The 20,005-nt window shown below is 40.2% G+C and overlaps 1 protein-coding gene across 4 annotated transcripts in view; it reads right to left on the minus strand.

Moving 5' to 3' along the window:
• epha8 (eph receptor A8) overlaps positions 1–20,005 on the minus strand; it is a 126,848-nt gene that overhangs the window by 48,764 nt on the left and 58,079 nt on the right. For all 4 annotated transcript variants that reach the window (XM_056399530.1, XM_056399523.1, XM_056399514.1 and 1 more), the window contains exon 6: positions 17,550–17,865. In XM_056399530.1, the coding sequence (XP_056255505.1) occupies positions 17,550–17,865 (316 nt within the window). The remainder of the gene's footprint in view (positions 1–17,549; positions 17,866–20,005) is intronic.

Here is a 20,005-nt window from a genome sequence, read left to right on the forward strand (position 1 = left end):
AGAAGTCCTCCAAGTCCTGAATATAATATCATCACTGCAATGTGAATTACACAGAGATAAACTGGTTAAAGAAAATGTATGTAAAATCATCATTTAATGATTGCAGGAGGAAATTGTAGTCTATATTTTTCCCTTATATGAATTTTTAAATGAGGATTTCAACATTTAATAAATAAAAGAAAGCATGACTGCACTGCTTAAAAGTGGTGGTTAACTATACACAAATTCCTATCCAATTCTCAAATGCAAAAAAGTTAATAATAGCACAGTAATAATAAAAATTTTAAATTTCAGAAAGCGTTTAACTTGATCTCCCAACAGGATTTTAAATCCATAGTATCAATTCTGGGCAACTGAGCCCCTGAGGCCCCAAACGTTCAGGGTCCGCTGGTCATTTGTGATAATTTGTTTAATGTCAGATTCGTTTGTATTGTATGTACCACTAAAGAGCTGTATAACCTGAAATTAGAAGTATTTGACCTCATCTTGAAGCCCTATCTTGACACTGTGTAAAAGCTTTTTTGTGTCAGATGATGTTTTGATTAGATGGTCAGTACATTCCTACATAAATTTCTATTCAGTCAAATGAACACAAACTAAGTAACACACAACAAAGGTGTGGCAGGATCGTATTCCTGGTTTGATATAATGAAATGTAAAACATAATAAAGCTCCACTGTTTCCAAAAACTATTAAAAACACATCAATGAGCCACACTGATACACTGAGTGACATGTTCATTCATTACCATGAACACACACACTGTAGTTTATTTTGACTCAGTCCCACACACACCGCCGTGCTGCTGAAAACACTCTCTAGAGCACCAAATGTATCCACAGTTGAAAATATACCCTAACAAATGCTCCATTTCCTGCTACTGGGGTAACAAACTACAGTGCTGTGAGGAAATGACTGAGCCTTTTTATAAAAATGAAACTTATAGTTGTGACCAGTTTGTGATGATTTACATCTTCATGTGCTGAGGGCCCCATACCCGCCAGGGGAGCCTGGATACTGAGAGCACGAACACAATGTTGATCATAAAGCAGGTCTAGGTTTTATATGAATTCTGTGAAAGTATCAAAGCGCTCAGTCCACAGAGAAATGCACACAGCCTGTATTCAGAAACTGAGCCTTAAAATGACCCATCAGGACTTCTGGAACTTTGCGCTCTCAGCCACGGCCCAAGCCCCGCCCCAACCAACACCCTAAGCTCCGCCCCAAGCCTCGCACCCACCACCCAACCTTGCAGGATTTGGTTTCTCTGAGTGTTTACCTGAAATCTGTTATATTTATATTTGATCACTCAGAAAACAGCCAATCAGAAGAGAGACTCAGAGCCTCCTCTCTTCTGATTGGCTCACTGACCTGCTGTTACTGGAGCTATAGAGAGAAGCCTGAGAGAGGAGATGTGAAACTACATTGAGACCACAAATATATCTTCTTATGGATCGACACTTCAAATAAAACCCAGGAAGAGAGGAAAATATGGGAACAACAGAGAACATACACTGTATGAGACTGTAAGAACAGAGGAGTGTCACTAGTGGTCCACCTCTCAATTTTTTGTTTCTGGGCCCCTAGCAGGTTATTCCAGTCCAGGATGCAGCAGAAAATTATGACAAATACCAATGTTGTGTTTTTTCAACTCTAATTTTGGCACATTTAAATGAGCATAAACAGCTAAAGTGTAATGTTTCCAATAAAAAGATTTTGACTTGGAATTTAGAACCCGTGTCACGTTCAAATGACATTTTACCAGAGTTTCTAAGGGCATTCTCAGGTTTTCAATAAGAAGTGACATAAACCAATATATTTAACATATTTCTATAGTCTCAGTTTTATTTATGCAAGCAATCAACTGACTTTGATTGACGTCTCTCTAACAACTGCTCCCCCTATTTGAAATGCCAACATCATTACAATTCACGACACACACACACACACACATACATTCAACCATCCACATCCATACAAACTCCACTCCCTTCGGTGGAGGCCTGGAAGAGGGAGAAGTAAATGACAGCGCCCTGTGTGCACATCAGTTTAACTCAACAAGAAGTCAGGGCAGAAAATCATTTGAAGAAGTCCCGCAGTCCCTTCAGACGGAGGCTGCCAGCTTCTCAGTGATCTGCTATCATGTTGCCTGTCTCTTTACTGTCAGCACTAATAGCTCTTAGACACTGGACTGGGACATGGGTGGCTACTGCAGACCAAGGGTGGCACACACTCAATCAATAATTTACCCAGCAGCTCTCGGCCTTTTGTGCGTGTGTTTTCTGTCCTGAATTAAGCATTCATATGGTCTGCACATAAGAGGATTTGTTTGTGAGAGTGCGCCTTTGTGGAGCTGCTAGCATGGGTATGCAAGCATGTGCATGAGAGTGTGTGTGTGTGTGTGTGTGTGTGTGTGTGAGTGTGTGTGTGTGTGTGTGTGTGTGTGTGTGTGTGTGTGTCAGCAAAGTTGCTTTGTGTACTGATGTGTAGCCCTCTGCACCTGCTGTGGAGATAGGGCTCCGGCCAATCACAACAAAGATTGGAGGGAAGTTTGAGTGACACAACAGTGCTGTGTCTGGCTGAGATATGATTCATTCTGTTATCGCTCTCTCTCTCTCTCACACATACACACAGACACACACACACACACACACACACACACACCACAGTCCTAATGGCTTAGCAGCATTAAAATGTTTAATAATACCATCTCTTCTCATTCTGTCTCCTCTTTCCTTTCCTCCTCTCATTTCCTCTCATCTTATCCTTCCTTTCATCATTTCCTCCTCTGCTCCCCACTTTCTTTTCTTCCTGCTCTCCTTTCCTCTGTTTCCTCTCCTCCTCTCATTTCCTCTCATCTTCTTTCCTTCCATAATTTCCTCCTCTCTTCCCCTCTATCTTCTCTTTTGTTTTTTCCTTATGACCCCCCTCTCCTGTACTCTTTCCTTTCATTTCCTCCTCTCCTCTTTAACTGTCCTCCTTTCCTCCTCTCTCCCCTCCTCCCATCTTCTCCCTTCAGTCCTTGCTTCCTTTCCTTCTCTCTTCATTCCCCCCTTCATCTGCTCTCCTTCCTCTCTTTCCCTTTCTCCTCTCCTGTCTACTGTCTTCCTCTCCTGACTGACCAATCAAAATCCTTGGTCATCCACCAACAACGACCAACCAGACACCCACACGCACACACACACACACACACACACACACACACACACACACAAAAACTAATTAGTCTTGGCAACAACAAATCCCTCAGCACTGATGCTCACACACTCTAACAAACAGATGTAAACTGCTTACACATTTTAAGTGACAAACACACATTTGGACACACAAACATTAGCGCATTAACACACATGCTCCCGCAGCAGCTCTGATCGCTCTGGTTTTGTGCTTTTGTAAGGTTTTTGCTCAGCCACATCAGTATAGTGGATGCTGCTCTGTGGCAGCGATGGAGTCATGTGTGTTTCTGTGTGTACACAGTTTGGACATGAATGGTAAGGAGACCGTCCAGGGTTATCATGATGTTGAATTCAGACATCTCAATTAGCTCTGCTATTCTTTGCACTGTATTTATCTGATGACTCCAGTTTATTACAATTTGGGTTTTATTTTCATACTTTCATTCTCATCAGTTATGATAATAATGTATTCAAACAGTCCAACAGGATGGACTTCCAACAGCGGGGGTTGGGGTGGGGCCAAGTGGCAACCCCCATGGCTGAAAAATGAAGCCAACATGGAAGTGACTGCAGTTCCCCTAATGACCACTAGAGTCTGGCTCCAACAGTGAGTCAATCCCCATAGACTCCCATGTTAAAATGTCCAACTTTACAGCAGAAATAAACATGTTTACAGCCTGGTACAAAAACAGTTTGGCCTCTATAGCTAATTTCCTCCTTCATTACAACTGTACGGGGGGTGAATTTTTATACAACTCACCTGTTTACATTTTATTGAGGCTTAACGTTATCCACAAAGCGGGCGTGGTGTCTTTGAATGACAAGTGGGTGAGTGTATGCTTGCTACAAACCAGCCTACACCAAAGTCTTGGCTCCACACACCACACCCCACCTGTTTGCCAATTTTTGGATTAGCTAGACTTTAGGGGTGGAGTCAGGCGCTGCCAAGATGGCGACAGCGCCTGTCGGCCGGTTTGCTCGCCTGACCCTCCTTTGTTATGTGATAGGGAAATTAAGCTGCCATCAGCACTGATGACATGTCCTCCTTCCTCAGTCGCCATTTTCACATGATTCAAAATAGGTTGATAGCCCCTCCCCTTCTGCTACGTAGCCAACATAGTGCCAGTTGAGGGTAAGACGTATCCAACCGGGTACTTATAGTGCAGTGCATAGTGCCGCCATACTTGTCAATATGTGTAAGTATGCAAATACGCAAATTGAGACACATCAATAGTGTTAATGCTAACTGATTTTTTTTCCCATGATGATTCCATAACCTCAACTACATGTTTATTATTGTTACTGCTGGTACACTTGTATTACTGTTACCATGACGACAAAGTTCTGGTATATCTACCACTGGTACACTACCGTGGATCGTATCCGAAGGTAAAGAAAAATGACCTACAGAATACAACAAAACTGGGTACACCCCTGATTAATATCCCTACAATGTTAAATGATTCAAAAATGTACAGTCTTACAATAAGAGTTGTATTAATAGAGCATCAGTGGCTAATGAACAGAAGCTGAAACACAGTTGCTGCAGTGGTTGAGAGGAAGAGTCATACTACCAATCACAGAAGGTGCCAGTGGTCGTCCTTGAAAATTACGCCAATTCACTATAAAAGTTTAGTGAAAAACCGACAGGTAAGTGCTTCTGACATGTCAGGTTAATTGGTGTGTTTCAAAGTCTTGTTTCAGTGACGGGTCAGACAGTGTGAAGGACATCGCATGAGGTCAACCTCTACGAACTGCGTACAAGAAGAAAATAGTTACTTACAAATCAACAAAATCTGCAAGATGAATCTTTGTCAAAGGACATGTAAAGAGGCCTGATGAAGGTTGGCTGCATGTTCTTTGGTCAGATGAAACCAAAATGAATTTGTTTGCCGTGGATGCGGCCAGGACAAACACAATGATTGCACAGTGCCAACTGTGAAAAATGGAGGTGGGGCTACATGAGTGAAAAAGATAAAGTGGAGATGACATTTATAGATGGTACTAAGAATGCAAGATGGCTCCCAGTCTCAAGAATGTTGGCAGGAGAGAAAGTTTTCAACATGACAATGATCTCAAACACTGTCAAACTCACACGAAAGTTTTTAAAGAAGATAAAAGTGAAAACTGATCTGGCCAATTATGACTAAAATCCAATAGAACACCTTTGGAGTATTTTAAAGCAGAAGGTAGAGGAACAAAGCCCCTCCCAGAAAAAGAATCATCTGTGATCAATGGAAAAATTCTTCACAGATCTGTGCAGGACTGGTATCTGGGGCTAAGTCCAGGAGGAATGAATCTGTCATCAGAAATAAAGGCGGACATAAAAAATGTAATAAAAATAAATAAAAGAATGGAATGTCAATAATTGGGTCTCATGACTTTTGTTGCAGTTGGTTCTTAAATATGAACTTTTCATTATGGTTAATTGGTCTGACTCAACAGATGTAGGCTGTGGGTATAAAACCTGCCATTGGGCGCCTATTCCAGGTGACATTCTCCGCCATGTACACTTCCCCTGCATGTTACCGTTTTCAAAATCCTCTTCACTACAGGAAACAACAACAACCTCCGAGCTGCAACCTACACACTGGAAATGATGAAGATCTGGATAATGTGCAGCCACACGGTCTTTGCTGCTTTTTTAGGCGTTTTCTTTGCGGGGAATCAGTCATTCTAATGACAAATGTAGTGCAAATGTTCCCCCAAAACATGTTCCCCATACACTAGTTTGCAGGGACACTGTTGCTTCATCCTGGAAATGCAAACAAGCCAGAGCATTTCTCTCCCACAGAATGATAATAGGTGCAGCCAGACCATTCTCCAGTGCTGACACAGCGATGTGGAGATAGGTCTGGCTATGCAAAGCTAACAATTAATTAGTCAAGCATTTCTGTTTTTTCAGATTAATTGACTTCATTCTTGGGATTTAGGTGATATTGACCAGGAGTGTACTGAGTTTTGTATGTGTATGGTCATTTACTTGTTGACAGGTAAGGATGAAGAAAAATGTTAAGGGTAAATACTATACATGTAGGCTCAAAATTGAAGCATTCTTCAGCTTTTTTGGTTAATTACCTTTCTTCTCCTTTCTTGTATCTCTCTGTGGTTTGGTCTTGGGTTATTTTTCACCCTCTCTCTTAATTTTCTAATTCAAATCAGTGCATCTAATCTGGGCTTAGTTAAAAACATGTTTGACTTCTTGTGTGACATCATTTAATCATGTCTCTGTATTACCAAATTAATGTAAGATGCTTATTTTGAGGATTTCCTAATTTCTCAGGTTTATTAATAGAATTGGAATAATTGAAGTAATGGTAACTACAACACAGAGACAGTACATATATATTCTGTTCCTTAATTTAGATAGGAGCTACATAATCCACTTTGCCTGTAAAGTTAGTGATGGTTAGGACTGGTGGTGTGATGTTATGAAAGGCAGTGAGGTGTTCAGTTGTCCTTGGTGTCAGTGGTGGCCAGTGTACTCTTTCATGTTGCAGTCTGTTGTGGCAGCAGCATGTCTGACATGAACACAAAGAGACTGGACAAACTGGTCAAAAAGGCTGGGTCTGTGCTTGGCAGGAGTCTGGACTTACTCAGGACTGTTGTGGAGAGATGCATGCAATTTAAGATGGAGGCCATCTTGGACAATACCAACCATCCTCTCCACAACAGCTACAGCTGCAGCAAACGTCTCATCTCACTGCGCTGCAGAACAGAGAGGTTCAGGAGATCCTTTCTTCCCACTGCCATCAGGCTTTAGAGCACCTCAGCCAAAGGAAGTGGACTAATCTAATTATTATTGTTTATTTTTTATTAACTGTTTTTATTTTTATTATTATTATTATTGTTATTATTATTATTATTATCAACAATGAGCTAATGAACACATGAATTTCCCCTAGGAGATAAATAAAGTATCTATCTATCTATCTATCTATCTATCAATCTACTGTGGAAATGGACATTGAAGTAGATCAAGTTATCCAAATGAAGTTGTCCTCATGTCGTTGCTCTACACACGACCCACATGTAGATTGATTGAGTAAGAAGCAAGTTTATAGTTATCACTAAGAGTAACAAGTAACTTATTATAAAATAAGATCCACTTCACAATACATTTACTTCAATAGAAAAAATGTTTTTACTTTCCTCAGAGTTCAAAAACAGTTGAGACAAATCTCTGGTGAAATAGTGTCAGAGGATTCAAACCGGAGTGTGTGTGTGTGTGTGAGTTTGTGTCACATATGTTTGTGTGAACGCGTGTGTGCGCTCACACACCGGGCAGCTTTCCCTCCCCGAGGCTGTGAGCGCGGGTGTGTTTCTGGAGACTCGGTGTCATTTGCCTCCAAACAGTAACAATGTTGTTGATCAGCAGTTGTTTGCAAACCGCCAGGAGGATGGAACTAATTTGATCACTCGCTATTCCCCCGTCTCTCCCTCTCTGGAGACCGTTTCAATTTGAGCTCTGTATACGTTCTCGATAGCGGCTCGCCACAAGTTGATTCTGACAGCAATTATGAATATTGTGTTCCACTCAAGTGGTTGTGAGCCGGGGAATAATGAAGTTCTCACCAAATCATCTGTTCCCCAAATCACTTAACTGCATCTTCATTAGGAACTAGGAAATCATAGTAGGACTCGACTAGCAGCTACATGGTGGTTGCTACATGACAACAAATTGGATTTATGGGCTTAATTTCACCTTAAAATCCCAAACCCATCCTAAATCACTGGATTATAAACACGGCTGCATGTACACGGTCTTTCATGATGGTTCCCTTTTTTTTTTTTTATATCAAAATCATTGATAGTTGACATTTTCTCCTAGCACTGACTTGCCTGATTTGCCCATTTTAGAGCTAACACACAAACAGCATGTTGCCACATCTCTCCAGTTATTACATTGAATATTCATTTTACATCACCTCTTACTCTTTAAATGACGGTTCAGTCGCTGCCGTCGTGCGTTTCAACTGTCACTTCAGATATCAGATTTCAGTGCTTACTCATTAGAGGACATTTCCACTGCTGTCGTGGCTCAGACATCCACCGACATTTCAGCTGCCGTCTCCAGCTGACCGTTCACCCTCGATTACCTCTTACGCTTCAACTGTAGTTCAACTACTGTCACTGTTTATATACTGACTGACAACTCAACTGCTCTCATTTAACAATGAGGAGATGTTAATGAATCTATGGCAAGTACTGCTACCTTCAAAATGTTCACAGGCATTCCATTGTCACTCTCACAGCACTCGTTTAAGGTAAGGGAACGTCTGGTTTTACTACAGAAAACATTAATGGGGATTTCATACACAACTCATTTATTTTCATGTAACCAAAGCCACCATCTTTTCCAAAACTTGACCACGGTGCTTTTGTCACCTAAACCACAGACAGAACTGTGGAGGTGAGACCAGGGGCTGGTTTCACAAAGACACACTTGGCTCTAGCTTAAATATAACAGAGAGTCAGACTTCAGATAGACTGAGTCTAAACTCATCTGTTGCACCAATCAGTTTAGCTCTTGGCTATCTTAAACCAGACTGTGGTACAATGAACTCTAAGTAACTAAATTAAGATTTTTTTCAACAACAAAAAAAAAAAAAAAATGTCCGACTGAGGAACTGCATCCAACCCCTCAGCTCCGTTTACCCCAGCAGGAAATGTTTGTCTTTTAGAATAATGAACAGCCAGTCATAGTTGGGAAAATAGTTTAGTAATATACTGTATGAACGTAATGTTCAGGGGACAGGGCTGCACATCTTTATACTTGCAATCAACGGATTAATTGTTTAGTGGATAAAATGTCCATACCCATCACAATTTCCCATAAGCCAGGTGAACCGCCTCTTCTGAATGCATGTGCAACGTTTCAATATCCAGTCATAGAAAACAGAGAAAAGCAGCAAGTACAAGTGAATCTTTTGCATTAACCCCTGAGGAATTACTAGCATGTAGTTGTAATAGTTATTGATTCATTTTCTGTTAACTGACAAACTGATTAATATTTCAGCAATTGATATGTTTTTGACATTTTAAGAATGAAGAACATTATTTGTGTAATAATTTAGAAACATAGATGATCCTAACAGAATCATTAAAGGACCAAAACATTTTTAAACAATTTAAGGAAAAAATCCTCCATCATTGCAAGGGCAGACAAAATGAACTGTATCAAGTATTTAATATTAAGTATTTTTTATTTAATTTTATGATGATAAATATCATCATCATATATATATATATATATGATGATGATATATATCATCATATAGTGTGTAAGGAAGCTGTTACACCCCCTTTCCAGAAGTGAATGTCAGCTATTCTCACCTGTCTGGACCTCAGGGACCTCGGGCCAATGAGAATACTTCACCCTGTCAGAAAATCACCACGCACAGCTCTGTCTCGGGAGTTTCAATGACCTCTGTGTGTGTGTGTGTGTGTGTGTGTGTGTGTGTGTGTGTGTGTCTACCTCTGTGTATGTGCATCATATGTTCAAACCTGAAAATACCAAATGTGAGGAGGAGTGACAGCAGTGAGGAGGGAGGTGCGGACAGGTTGGAGAAGACCCCTAGCTCCTCTGGGTTGTGTGTGTGTGTGTGTGTATGTGTGTGTGTGTGTGTGTGTTTGTGTGTAATGAAATAAATGAATATATAAGAGAGGAATATTAAATCCTCCTTGTCGCTTGCTGCTGTCTTCCTCTAATATTTCTCGATGGAGCCAAATTGACAGATAACAATCATATTATGAGGCAGTCACACCTTCCCTCCACTGAAGCCTCACTTTTCTCTGTTTATTCATTTCTGTCTTTGTGTTTTTATTCTTTCATTTCACCTCTGCTTCTTTTTCTTTCTCTTTCCCTCTCTGTTCCTCCACTCTTGAAGTCTCGCTCGTCCTCTCTGACTGACAGGGAGGAGAGTTTGCCGACTGGCTCCGAACTCTCCTGCAATCCCTCAGTGACTGAGGAGCCAACAGCTGTTGTCTGCTTAAGGAGAGGTGACGAGTTAAAAGTCCTACCTGGATCACACACATGCGCAGAGAGAGAGAGAGAGAGAGAGAGAGAGAGAGAGAGAGAGAGAGAGAGAGAGAGAGGGAGATGTCTTTCCATCACTTCACAGGCCATTACATTGATTTACATTAATTTCCTGGAGATTTACCCTAACCCCGCCCCTTAACCTAACCTGACCCAACCTCGTTACAGCTTTTGTTTAACAGACGTAGAGAGTTTTTCCTGATGTAATACTTGACAGTAAAACTGCACTATGCATCAATTTGAACATTTCATATGATTTTCTTATGATTTACTGTATATCCATTATCAGAAAAATATTCCTACTAATGTTGTGATCATTTCTGTATTGTTCAGTCCAAATGCTGCCTCAGGAAATATAGGAGTATAATCAGGGAAATGTATCAAAAGTAAAAGTGCCCATGTGACAGATTGTTATTACTCATGCATTAATGTGTGGGCAGCAGTTCACTGTTGTGACTGGTTGAGGTGCAGCTAATTTTAAAGTATTTCTACATTTGACCTCATTTTTTTATGATTCATTTTTTTCTTCAGTCACTGTATATGCTGTTTTTAGTGGCACTATTGGTTTTCGAGCTGTAATGTTTTACTGACTGTTTAGATTATTATTATATAGTAATTTTTACTGTTGTTTGTTTTAGTCATTATTTTCTTGTTCCCTCCATCTCTTTGATTTTTCTTTACATTATTGTTTTACATTATAATGTAATTTTTACTTGAGTGGAGCCCGGGAAGAGTAGCTGCTACCTTGGCAGTTGCTAATGGGGATCCAAATAAATAAATAAAAATAAATATACACAGGGTTGCAACTGATGATTATTTTCATTCTGGATTAATTTTTTTTGTTGTTTTTTTTTCGATTAATCAATTGATGACTTGGTTTGTAAATCATTAGAAAAATGCCCCTCAAGAATAATTACCAGGAGCCAACATTACATTTTCAAATTATTTATTTTGTGTGACCAGTGGTCAAACCTCAAAATGATTCAGTTTACTGTGGTTTAGGTCACAGAGAAGAAGCAAATCCTCAATTTGATGAGCTGGAAGCATGAAATATATATTTTGGTAGTTTAAACTATAGAACAATGCATAATTTTTTATATTCATGTGTTTTGTTTGTGAAATCTCAGTTTGTATCTTTTAACTATAGCCGATAAATGAAGTGAAGTAAAACCTTATTTCTTTAATATTTCTCTCTCAACTGTGGAGCACAAGTAAAAATAGCAAGTGCCTCATATTTGTATTAAAGTCCAATAGTTTAATAAATGTACTTAGTTTACATTCCACCGCTGGCCCAGCCTAATACAGACACATCCAAAGCTACCAGTCAGCTACTCCAGTCAAAACACTATGGAGCATTATCTTTTCTCTTGTACAGCCGGCTCTGACTGACAAAGCAATTTCCTAAATCTCATCATTTGCTCTGGTTATGATTTTATCTTTACAAAAGGAAATAAATCTGAAGTCCAAAATAATCTATGATGATAAACACATGGAGCTGCCAAATATATTGTAAGCAGTAGAACAACAGTAGGTTGGATTAAACCAGTTCACACTTTTATTTATATATATAAAAAAAGCAGCAATTAGTTTATTATCTCCTCATTGTTAATTCATGATCAATAGTTTAATTAGTTTTGCCCAATACCTCTTTGGTTTTCTAACTGTCTATAAAAATGTACAATTTTCTGAACAAATAAACTGTGGATATTGAGTATAAGGAAAACATTTGTACTTAAAAACCTTTATAGTACAGGTAAATACTGTAGGTACATCCAGGGTTAGTTTTAAAATTTAACATACAAAAGAAAAACTTTATTAATTATTTTTTCACCAATATAATTTGGTAAGTAATCTTTTTCTAATATGTCACTGATGACATTCTTATCAAATTTCTCCATGGTCTAATTTTAATGTCAGAATATGTCCCATACAGAAATGTAATATATGACAATGTCCCTATATCAAGAGTGATGTTGCCATATACGTATGTTAATTATAAGGGGATATATGTGGAATTATGAAGATATAAGTTTATAACCTATATAATAATACTAAAAATATTTATACTATGAATTTTTAGATGGTATAACATTTCTGGTAACAATATATATTTACTCATGTTTATTAAAACAAGATAGATATAAAAATCCTTTATTTTTATATATATTTTTCTTATAAATGTTTTATTCGTTTTAAATATGTTTATCTTTCCATTCTCAGATGTATACTGTATGATATCAACATATATTGACAGTCTTTGGGATGGAAATATATTTAGCCTAAAATATATGTTTACAATATAACTATATATACATACATAAAAATACATATTTGTATGGACTAACTTTTGATAGATTTTATATATAATTTTTACACATGTTTTTATCTAATATGTACATTTATTTCATATGTGAAAATTCATATTTTACATTTTCGTATGGGGTGTCATTGATTTCTTAAATACATTTGGTTTAAACAAACACTTTTAACCCCTCCCTGACCAGGAGGACTTTCAGTCAAACATTACGTCATATTTTTATTCTGGGTGATTCAGTCTCACATTGACAGAAACTGGTAACTGGTCTGGTAATCATATACATTTTGGTTATTTTAAAGTGTTTTTTTTTTTGTTGTATGAGCTTTTCTCACTGTTTTTTAAGTGGGCGTGGCTTCACTGTAAAACTGTGATGTCATGTGTTTCTGGATTTAGCATCATTGAAATAAAACTGTGATAATGGGGGTTGTTTTCTTGTGTTGCCAGAGCCACTGTCAATCAAATCGGATGAAACCACAGTCACAAAGTCCTGATGAGGCAGATTTAAACTGATATTTATTTCTGAATTTAAATTTGGACTCTTGCTCAGTTGGTCATGAATATTTTTTGCTGCAGAGAAAAAAGATTAAGATGTGAAACCAGGGTTTTAAATTCTAGTACAGAAAAAACATATAGAATATTTCTATTTGATGCACTGGTGCAGCGAAAAATGATGGAGTCTTGGGTTTGAATATTTAATTCAGTCCAAACATACTGTATAGCCTAAATGAAGAGGAGATACAGGATGTATATGTGATACTGTCGGATTGGGTGGACGATGATTTGAACCTTAAACCTACTTCAGGGTGAAATAAAATGATAAAACTATATGTTAAGGGAATTTTAATGTAGTTATTTCCAGTAAATGTGTGAATGTCTGTGCTATAATGTGGATGTTGTTGTTTCCTACACACTCAGTCATAAATCACATGAAAGTATCAGAGGCACAGTGCAGTTCACAGAAGAGGAGGACAGGCTGTGGTCCATTGACTGAGCAGAGGAGCGAGCTAACCCACATGTACGCACGACCTCTCTCTCTCTCTCTCTCTGTGTGTGTGTGTGTGTGTGTCAGGCTTGGATGAGCCGGCTGAGCTGAGTAGATGTGACCAGCCTAAGTGTGTGTGTCTCATATCAGTGTGTCCTCGATCGCTCTCACTGTATGGGGCACTTTAGTCCATTCTTCAGTGGCACTGGGAGGCACGCATACACACACTCTCACACACACACAGACACACGCACACATTTACAGTACACACCTGCACACATGTATGCACAGCTACACACACACACACTCTCTCACAGACTCTCAGTGTTTTGATGTAAACTCAATTGGACGAGGGGTCCAGTCAACCACTCCACCAGAGTCTTTCTCCCTCCATCCTCCTTTCTTTTTCCCTTCGTCTTTCATTGCTTCGCTCCCTGTGACACTTTTAACGGCATGTCACGCAACCCTGTGCTCACACACACACAGACACGCACGCACGCACACACACACACACCATGTCGTGATCTCAGCCAAAGCTCTGCACCTTTGTCAGGGGAGAACCACTTAAGCACGCTCATATACACACACATATTCACGCACATTCATGTCTGATTTTTTTTTTCCTCTACACACAAACACACACTCACACACACACACAGACACAGACACAAGTCCTCACCACTTAAGCCGTCTTCCTTTCACCATCTCGTGCCCACCCCTCCTCTCTGTGTCTTGTCTGGTCTCGTGTGTGCGTGACTGTGGCTGGCTTTGGCGAGGGTGAATTAGCACAACGACCCAGTTTGGTGCCAGAAGAGACAAGAAGTCAGCAGAGGATATATTGAAGAGCTCTCCTTTTTTTTTTTTTTTTCCTTTCACTGCAAATTCACTTTATGCTCTGGCTGCAATGATGTAATAGTAAGTAAAATAGAGGGTAAACACATCACCAGCTGAGAATTATCATACAGCAAATTCACTCTGTTTTTAGATGGATCCCATCTCTGTAACCTCAGATAACTTCCATTAACGTGTTACATTTAAATCTGCCTTAAAACGTGGAGAAAATCAGCTCCATAAACAAAATGTGACACGAGGTGATTTTTCCCTCCACCCTTTCCTCTGCTTTCTCTGTTTTGCATTTCTGTGCTGTCGCTAATTGCCTGCAGCTAATTATAGAAAGTCTGTAAGTGGCCCTCTGAACCGGACACACAGACACACACACTCGCAAACAGACACACACTCACAGACAGCTACACATACACTCCACTTCCTACACGTTTAAACACATTTTGACAAGGAGGCTCTCACTGTCCAAGCAAGAGGGAGTTCGCCGCCGGCCTCAGGTTGGAAACACCACAAAAAGAGATTTGTGAGTGTGTGTGTGTGTGTGTGTGTGTGTGTTAGTGTTGGGAGGAGGAGGAGGAGGAAGAGGAGGGGGGGGTGCGCAAGTGAACCGGTGTTGCGTGTCTCGTTCGGCTCGTTTAGCTGACAAACTGCTTTTAGCATTTAATTATCCATCGCTCTGTGATTAATAGGTTTTAATTACAGTAACCCATGGCAACCTGAAGAATGCACAGGTCTCTGAATGAGGTCACCCTATCAAAACCCTGTGAAAAAAAAATATCACAAAAGACAAAAACAAACAGAATGTGTTTAAAAAAAATAAATAAAAGAGGATCAAGAATCTTTGCATCTCAAACACCTCATTTTTTATTCATCATGGACGGCTGAATGAGACACAGCTGTTTTCTCAGTATTCACCTACCTGAGGAAAATATTAGACCTCAGAAAAGCTTTTGACCAGACCTTGAACTCCTTCACTTCATTTATATTTTTTTTACATGAGCCACAGCCGGAGCTTCAAACAGACTCCTTGATTCAGTAGAAAGGTTCGAACTTTCCTGAATTCAAGTTATTTCCAAGGCTTTTTTCATTCTGCAGACATTTCTGCTGATGCTCCGAGCTCAGAGGAAACTTTCACACAGTTACATAAATGAGCAACTCTAATGCTTATATGAAAATTTTTCTACTGAGAAAAGGGGATGGCAAAAAATGACTGCCTTTAAGTTCTGGTTAAGTTTGGCCTCTATTTTTGTGTCGGTGCAACGACCATCACAAGCAAGTCTTGGTCAGTTTGGTATTTTCCTGACCTTGAAATCTGCTTTGCCCATCTGCGTGGGATTTTTGGTGCCCAGTGCAGAGCGCATGGTGCAAACAGGTGGGACGTTCATTCAGATCAGGTGGTGCAAAGAAAGTAGTTGGAATTTTAATGGAAAATGTGTCTTTTGAGAAAAGACGTCTCAGAACCAGGTCTGTTTTCTACCACGACGTCAATCTGCTGCCACAAACTAAATATTTGGAGCACATGTGAAGAAATGAAGAAATAATACTTAACTATTTAACAACTAAATTCATTTTTTTCATTTCATTAAATTCCTGCAGCCATCTGAAGGCAGCACGACATACAGTATATTGATAAACCTGCAGCCTCCGTATTGAGAAGCGTTGTGTCAGAGCGCCATGCAAATAACACCAGGCTGCTCCAAAGTAACCACACACACCTCTACACACATCACACTGGTCTGTTATAACTTGGAATTTTGCTCGTGAGGCATTTTTTAGGGGCTCTTGTTTTATTGTTGGAATGCTTTATGAAGCAGATGCTGTTGTGTCACATTGTGTCGAGACACGATGTGACCATTTACAACACGATACAGTAGAATTAAGACTGAATAAAACATCAAACGGCTTCATCAAACTATTTTAACTGCTTCAAAGAAACTTGTATGATGCGATGTGTTCACTGCAGCATCCAGACATCAATATATCTCCTATAAGAACTGCTGTTGTCATACCAGTGATAGGGAAGTGGAAGCGGGAGATACCAACTAACTCAGACTGTTGAATCCTTTTGTGGGCTTAGGATTTTTTTCCCATATCACTTACAAAACTGCTTGTAGAAGGGATGTGTTTGTGGTCTGTATGGACAGGAGGAACAATGGCTGAGCAGCAGCCAATAACTCTTTCAGTGTACATACTGTAACAGCATGTCAGGATCGTTATACGACTGACTCTAGAATCAGAACTTTTGGCATCACATGTGTGGTGATCCTTGACTCTGGGCCCCCCCCCATGCAGACTATTGGCAGATACTACAATTTACAGCTGTCCTCTAAACGCCTCACATGCAGACTATCAGCGGACACTACAATTAACAGATATTCAATGAAGGCCTCACATGCTTTATGGGAGGTTTAAGGGGTTTATAGTTTCATTGCAAAATGTGTCAATATGAGGGGTCATCGGGGGCCCCTCCCCTTTGGGCGGCCCCAAGCATTTGTCTGATTGCAAAAAAAAAACTGTCCAAATACAGAGAGCGAACATCAAACATCTGTTTCATAATCCTCTTTATCAGGTTTTAGGGCAGAGCAACAGTTCAGCTGAAGTTCACCTCGCTCTGATGAAGTTCACTCCCCTCCGGCTCGCCGCGCAGACTTCACACTTTGTTGTAGTTTTACATCTCCTTTCTCAGGCTTCTCTCTGGAGCTCTAGTAACAGGTCGGTTAGCCAATCAGAAGAGAAGAGGCTCTGAGGCTCTCTTTTAATTGGCTGACTGTTCGGGTAAGCACGTTGGATGGTGGGTCCAGGTGGGCAGGGCTTGGGGCGTGGCTATTTTGTTGTGACATCACAAAGTTCCAGGTTTTAAGGCTCAGCTTCTGAATACAGGCTGTGTGCATTTCTCTGTGGACTGAGCGCTTTGATACTTTGACAGTATTAATATAGAACCTAGACCTGCTTTATAATCAAACTACACATGGACATTTCAATTTATACAATATAGGACTTGTAGGCTTTTGAATTCAAACTATAGTCACATACCTACAGTTTCACCCTCTTTGCCTGAACACCACGAACAAACGGTTGTTGTGAGTTCAAATTATACTTTTTTCACAACCTAAGGAAACCGACTGGCAAACGCACCAGAGTTCTTTTGAACAACACCAAACAGGTAAGTGAAAGCATCGTCAGTTGACTTACCCACACAGGAGTCTCTGTGCTCCTCGAATCCGGCGGAGCACACACACCTCCCGATGGGCACCAGCCACTCTCCCTCGGCGCTGCAGTACATCTTGGGCGTGTCCCTCTCCTCAGCGTGATCCACACACTGACCCCTGACCTCCACCAGAGAGGACGAGTCAGCGCCCGTCACCACGTCAGTGAACACAGCCAGGTTGCGGCTCACGCCCACGCAACGTTTGTAGTAGACCCGCACCGAGGTGAGGGCGATGCAGGCACCAATGTCCTGGAAGGCCAAGTAGAAGCCTCGCCTGCTCAGAGGGCCCACACCTCGCACCTGTGAAGAGAGAGGGGCAGTTAACACCTCATCTCACACATTTCAAGTCATCAAAGGGGGTGTTCATTTCATTTTTTGACAGTAACTGTGTGCGTTCATGCCTCTCCTTGTTTTGAGGGGGTACATTGGAACAGGATCCAGCTGGATGTAACAACAAGGTGAAGCTTGAAGCCAAAGAACAAGAATGAAAGAAAGCATTAAAGACCCTCCGCGTGTGCTGCCACAAAGCCAGCAGTGGTACAAACAAAGTCACACTGCAAATTTCAGTGGGTGGTAGTCTCAACAGGCCAGATCTTCTTTATGCAGTGTAAATGATGCAGTGTAATTTCAGAGCCTGTTTTGGCCTGAAATTGCAGTTGTGCCTGAGAAGAAAAACTTTGCCCTAAAGCAGTATTTTTCAGCCCACTCCTGTAACACTGTCGAACTCATGATGGGAATGATCAGAGATGTTGTCTCCTTTGTTCCACACATTGCTCCTCTTCGTGAACACTTGATGCCTACATTACCTACAATGCAACATGACATGCTGACAATACAGTCAAAGATTAGGGTGTGTTATGCTATTAGCGGTTAATGTAGCCTAGAGCTGCTAGCCTCAAGCAAAGATGAGAAGTCTGGTAAACTCACATCCTTCTCTCCTTCTCCACACCCCCCACTTTCAAACTTGTAGTTCTCAGCTCCAGTCAACACTGACTCAAATGACATCCTTCAAAGCAATTCATCAGACTTCACATAGCTCACCCTGGAGAGTTTATAGAAGTTTTTTCACACATGCAGTGGTAGCCTACTCCTCAACACCTGGAAACTTACTATGATATATTAAATCAGTAGTGTTCCCCTTTAAGTATTTCTGCTGTATGTGACATGAAATTGTCACAACTACATAAGCAACAATCTTTCAATTTTTACTGTGATGGGACTACATCAGCCGCAACATGTTGACATGCTGACCCATGAGTACTCAATACTCATTACCACATTACTACATTATTACACGAGAACTCAATACTCATGACAAAGTTTGTCCACAGACAGACACATAAACTCCTGCCAAACCACAAAACCACCTCTGTGGTAGTTCTCGCTACAATACGTGTCACCAAACTGGTGAAAACAATGCCAGGAGCGCTGTCACAGCTGGTAAACATGATCTGATCGGCTTCATCAGGACTGTGTAGGAGTGATTTCATCAGATTTGACCAAACATCAACCCTGCTGCCATCAGGTTTTGGTTCAAATGTTGCTAAGTTCTGATTGGTGGAAGGAAGTATGTCACATCCCCTTTTTTTTACAGCTGAATCCCGCCCACTTCAAACAAGTGAGAAACAGAAAAAGAGAAATACAGAAATCTCTCCTTTGAAATAACCAAACCTGATGTCTACTCATGTAGGGCACCATTAGTAAGATGATTGAGAAAACCATTTTTCTGGGACTTATATTGCTTCTTTTTCTTTTGAAATACAGAATAGATTTACTTTTTCTAGCCTCTAAGTATTTAAAAGTTACTAAACCTGGTGGAAAGGGTCACAACTCATGACACCAACAAACTGCCCAATTTTCATGGGCTATAAGACAAAAAAGGAAACTGCTGCCCTGAGGCAGAAGGGAACTGCACCTGACCATTTTTTGTTTTTTTAAATTTCACTTTAAGAAGTGAAGTTGTTGAACTTTACTGACTTTTTTATGTGCAGCACCTGTGGTGACTTTACAAGTGTACTTTCAGTACATAGTAAATGAACTTCTGTACACTTCTGTTCTGCACACAACATAAAGAAAGCAGGACATATGGATATATCAAACCTCCTTATGAGACAACTAGCTGGAGTTTGGAAAGTTCTGTCACTAATTCATGCTAGAAGCTCAAACAGTGGTTGCCACAGTGGTTTGCTAAACAAAACAGGTGGAACAGTGTGAACACAGCCTTAATTTAATCTCTGGACTGGTGTTTGGTGTTGTGCTTTGGCAGCAGTCATTAATCAACTGCTCCACTTCCAACAACCTGGGAACATGGATGTTATTATATTTCTGTATATTTGTGTTTTGTAAAATATCACATCACAGTAGATCTTGTTAACACCCAGGAACTGATCCAACACATTATTTCAAAAGTTTGTTGTGGAAGCATCTGAAATTATAGGGA

This window comes from Seriola aureovittata, chromosome 2 (assembly GCF_021018895.1).
Source record: "Seriola aureovittata isolate HTS-2021-v1 ecotype China chromosome 2, ASM2101889v1, whole genome shotgun sequence".
Classification (NCBI taxonomy): domain Eukaryota; kingdom Metazoa; phylum Chordata; class Actinopteri; order Carangiformes; family Carangidae; genus Seriola; species Seriola aureovittata.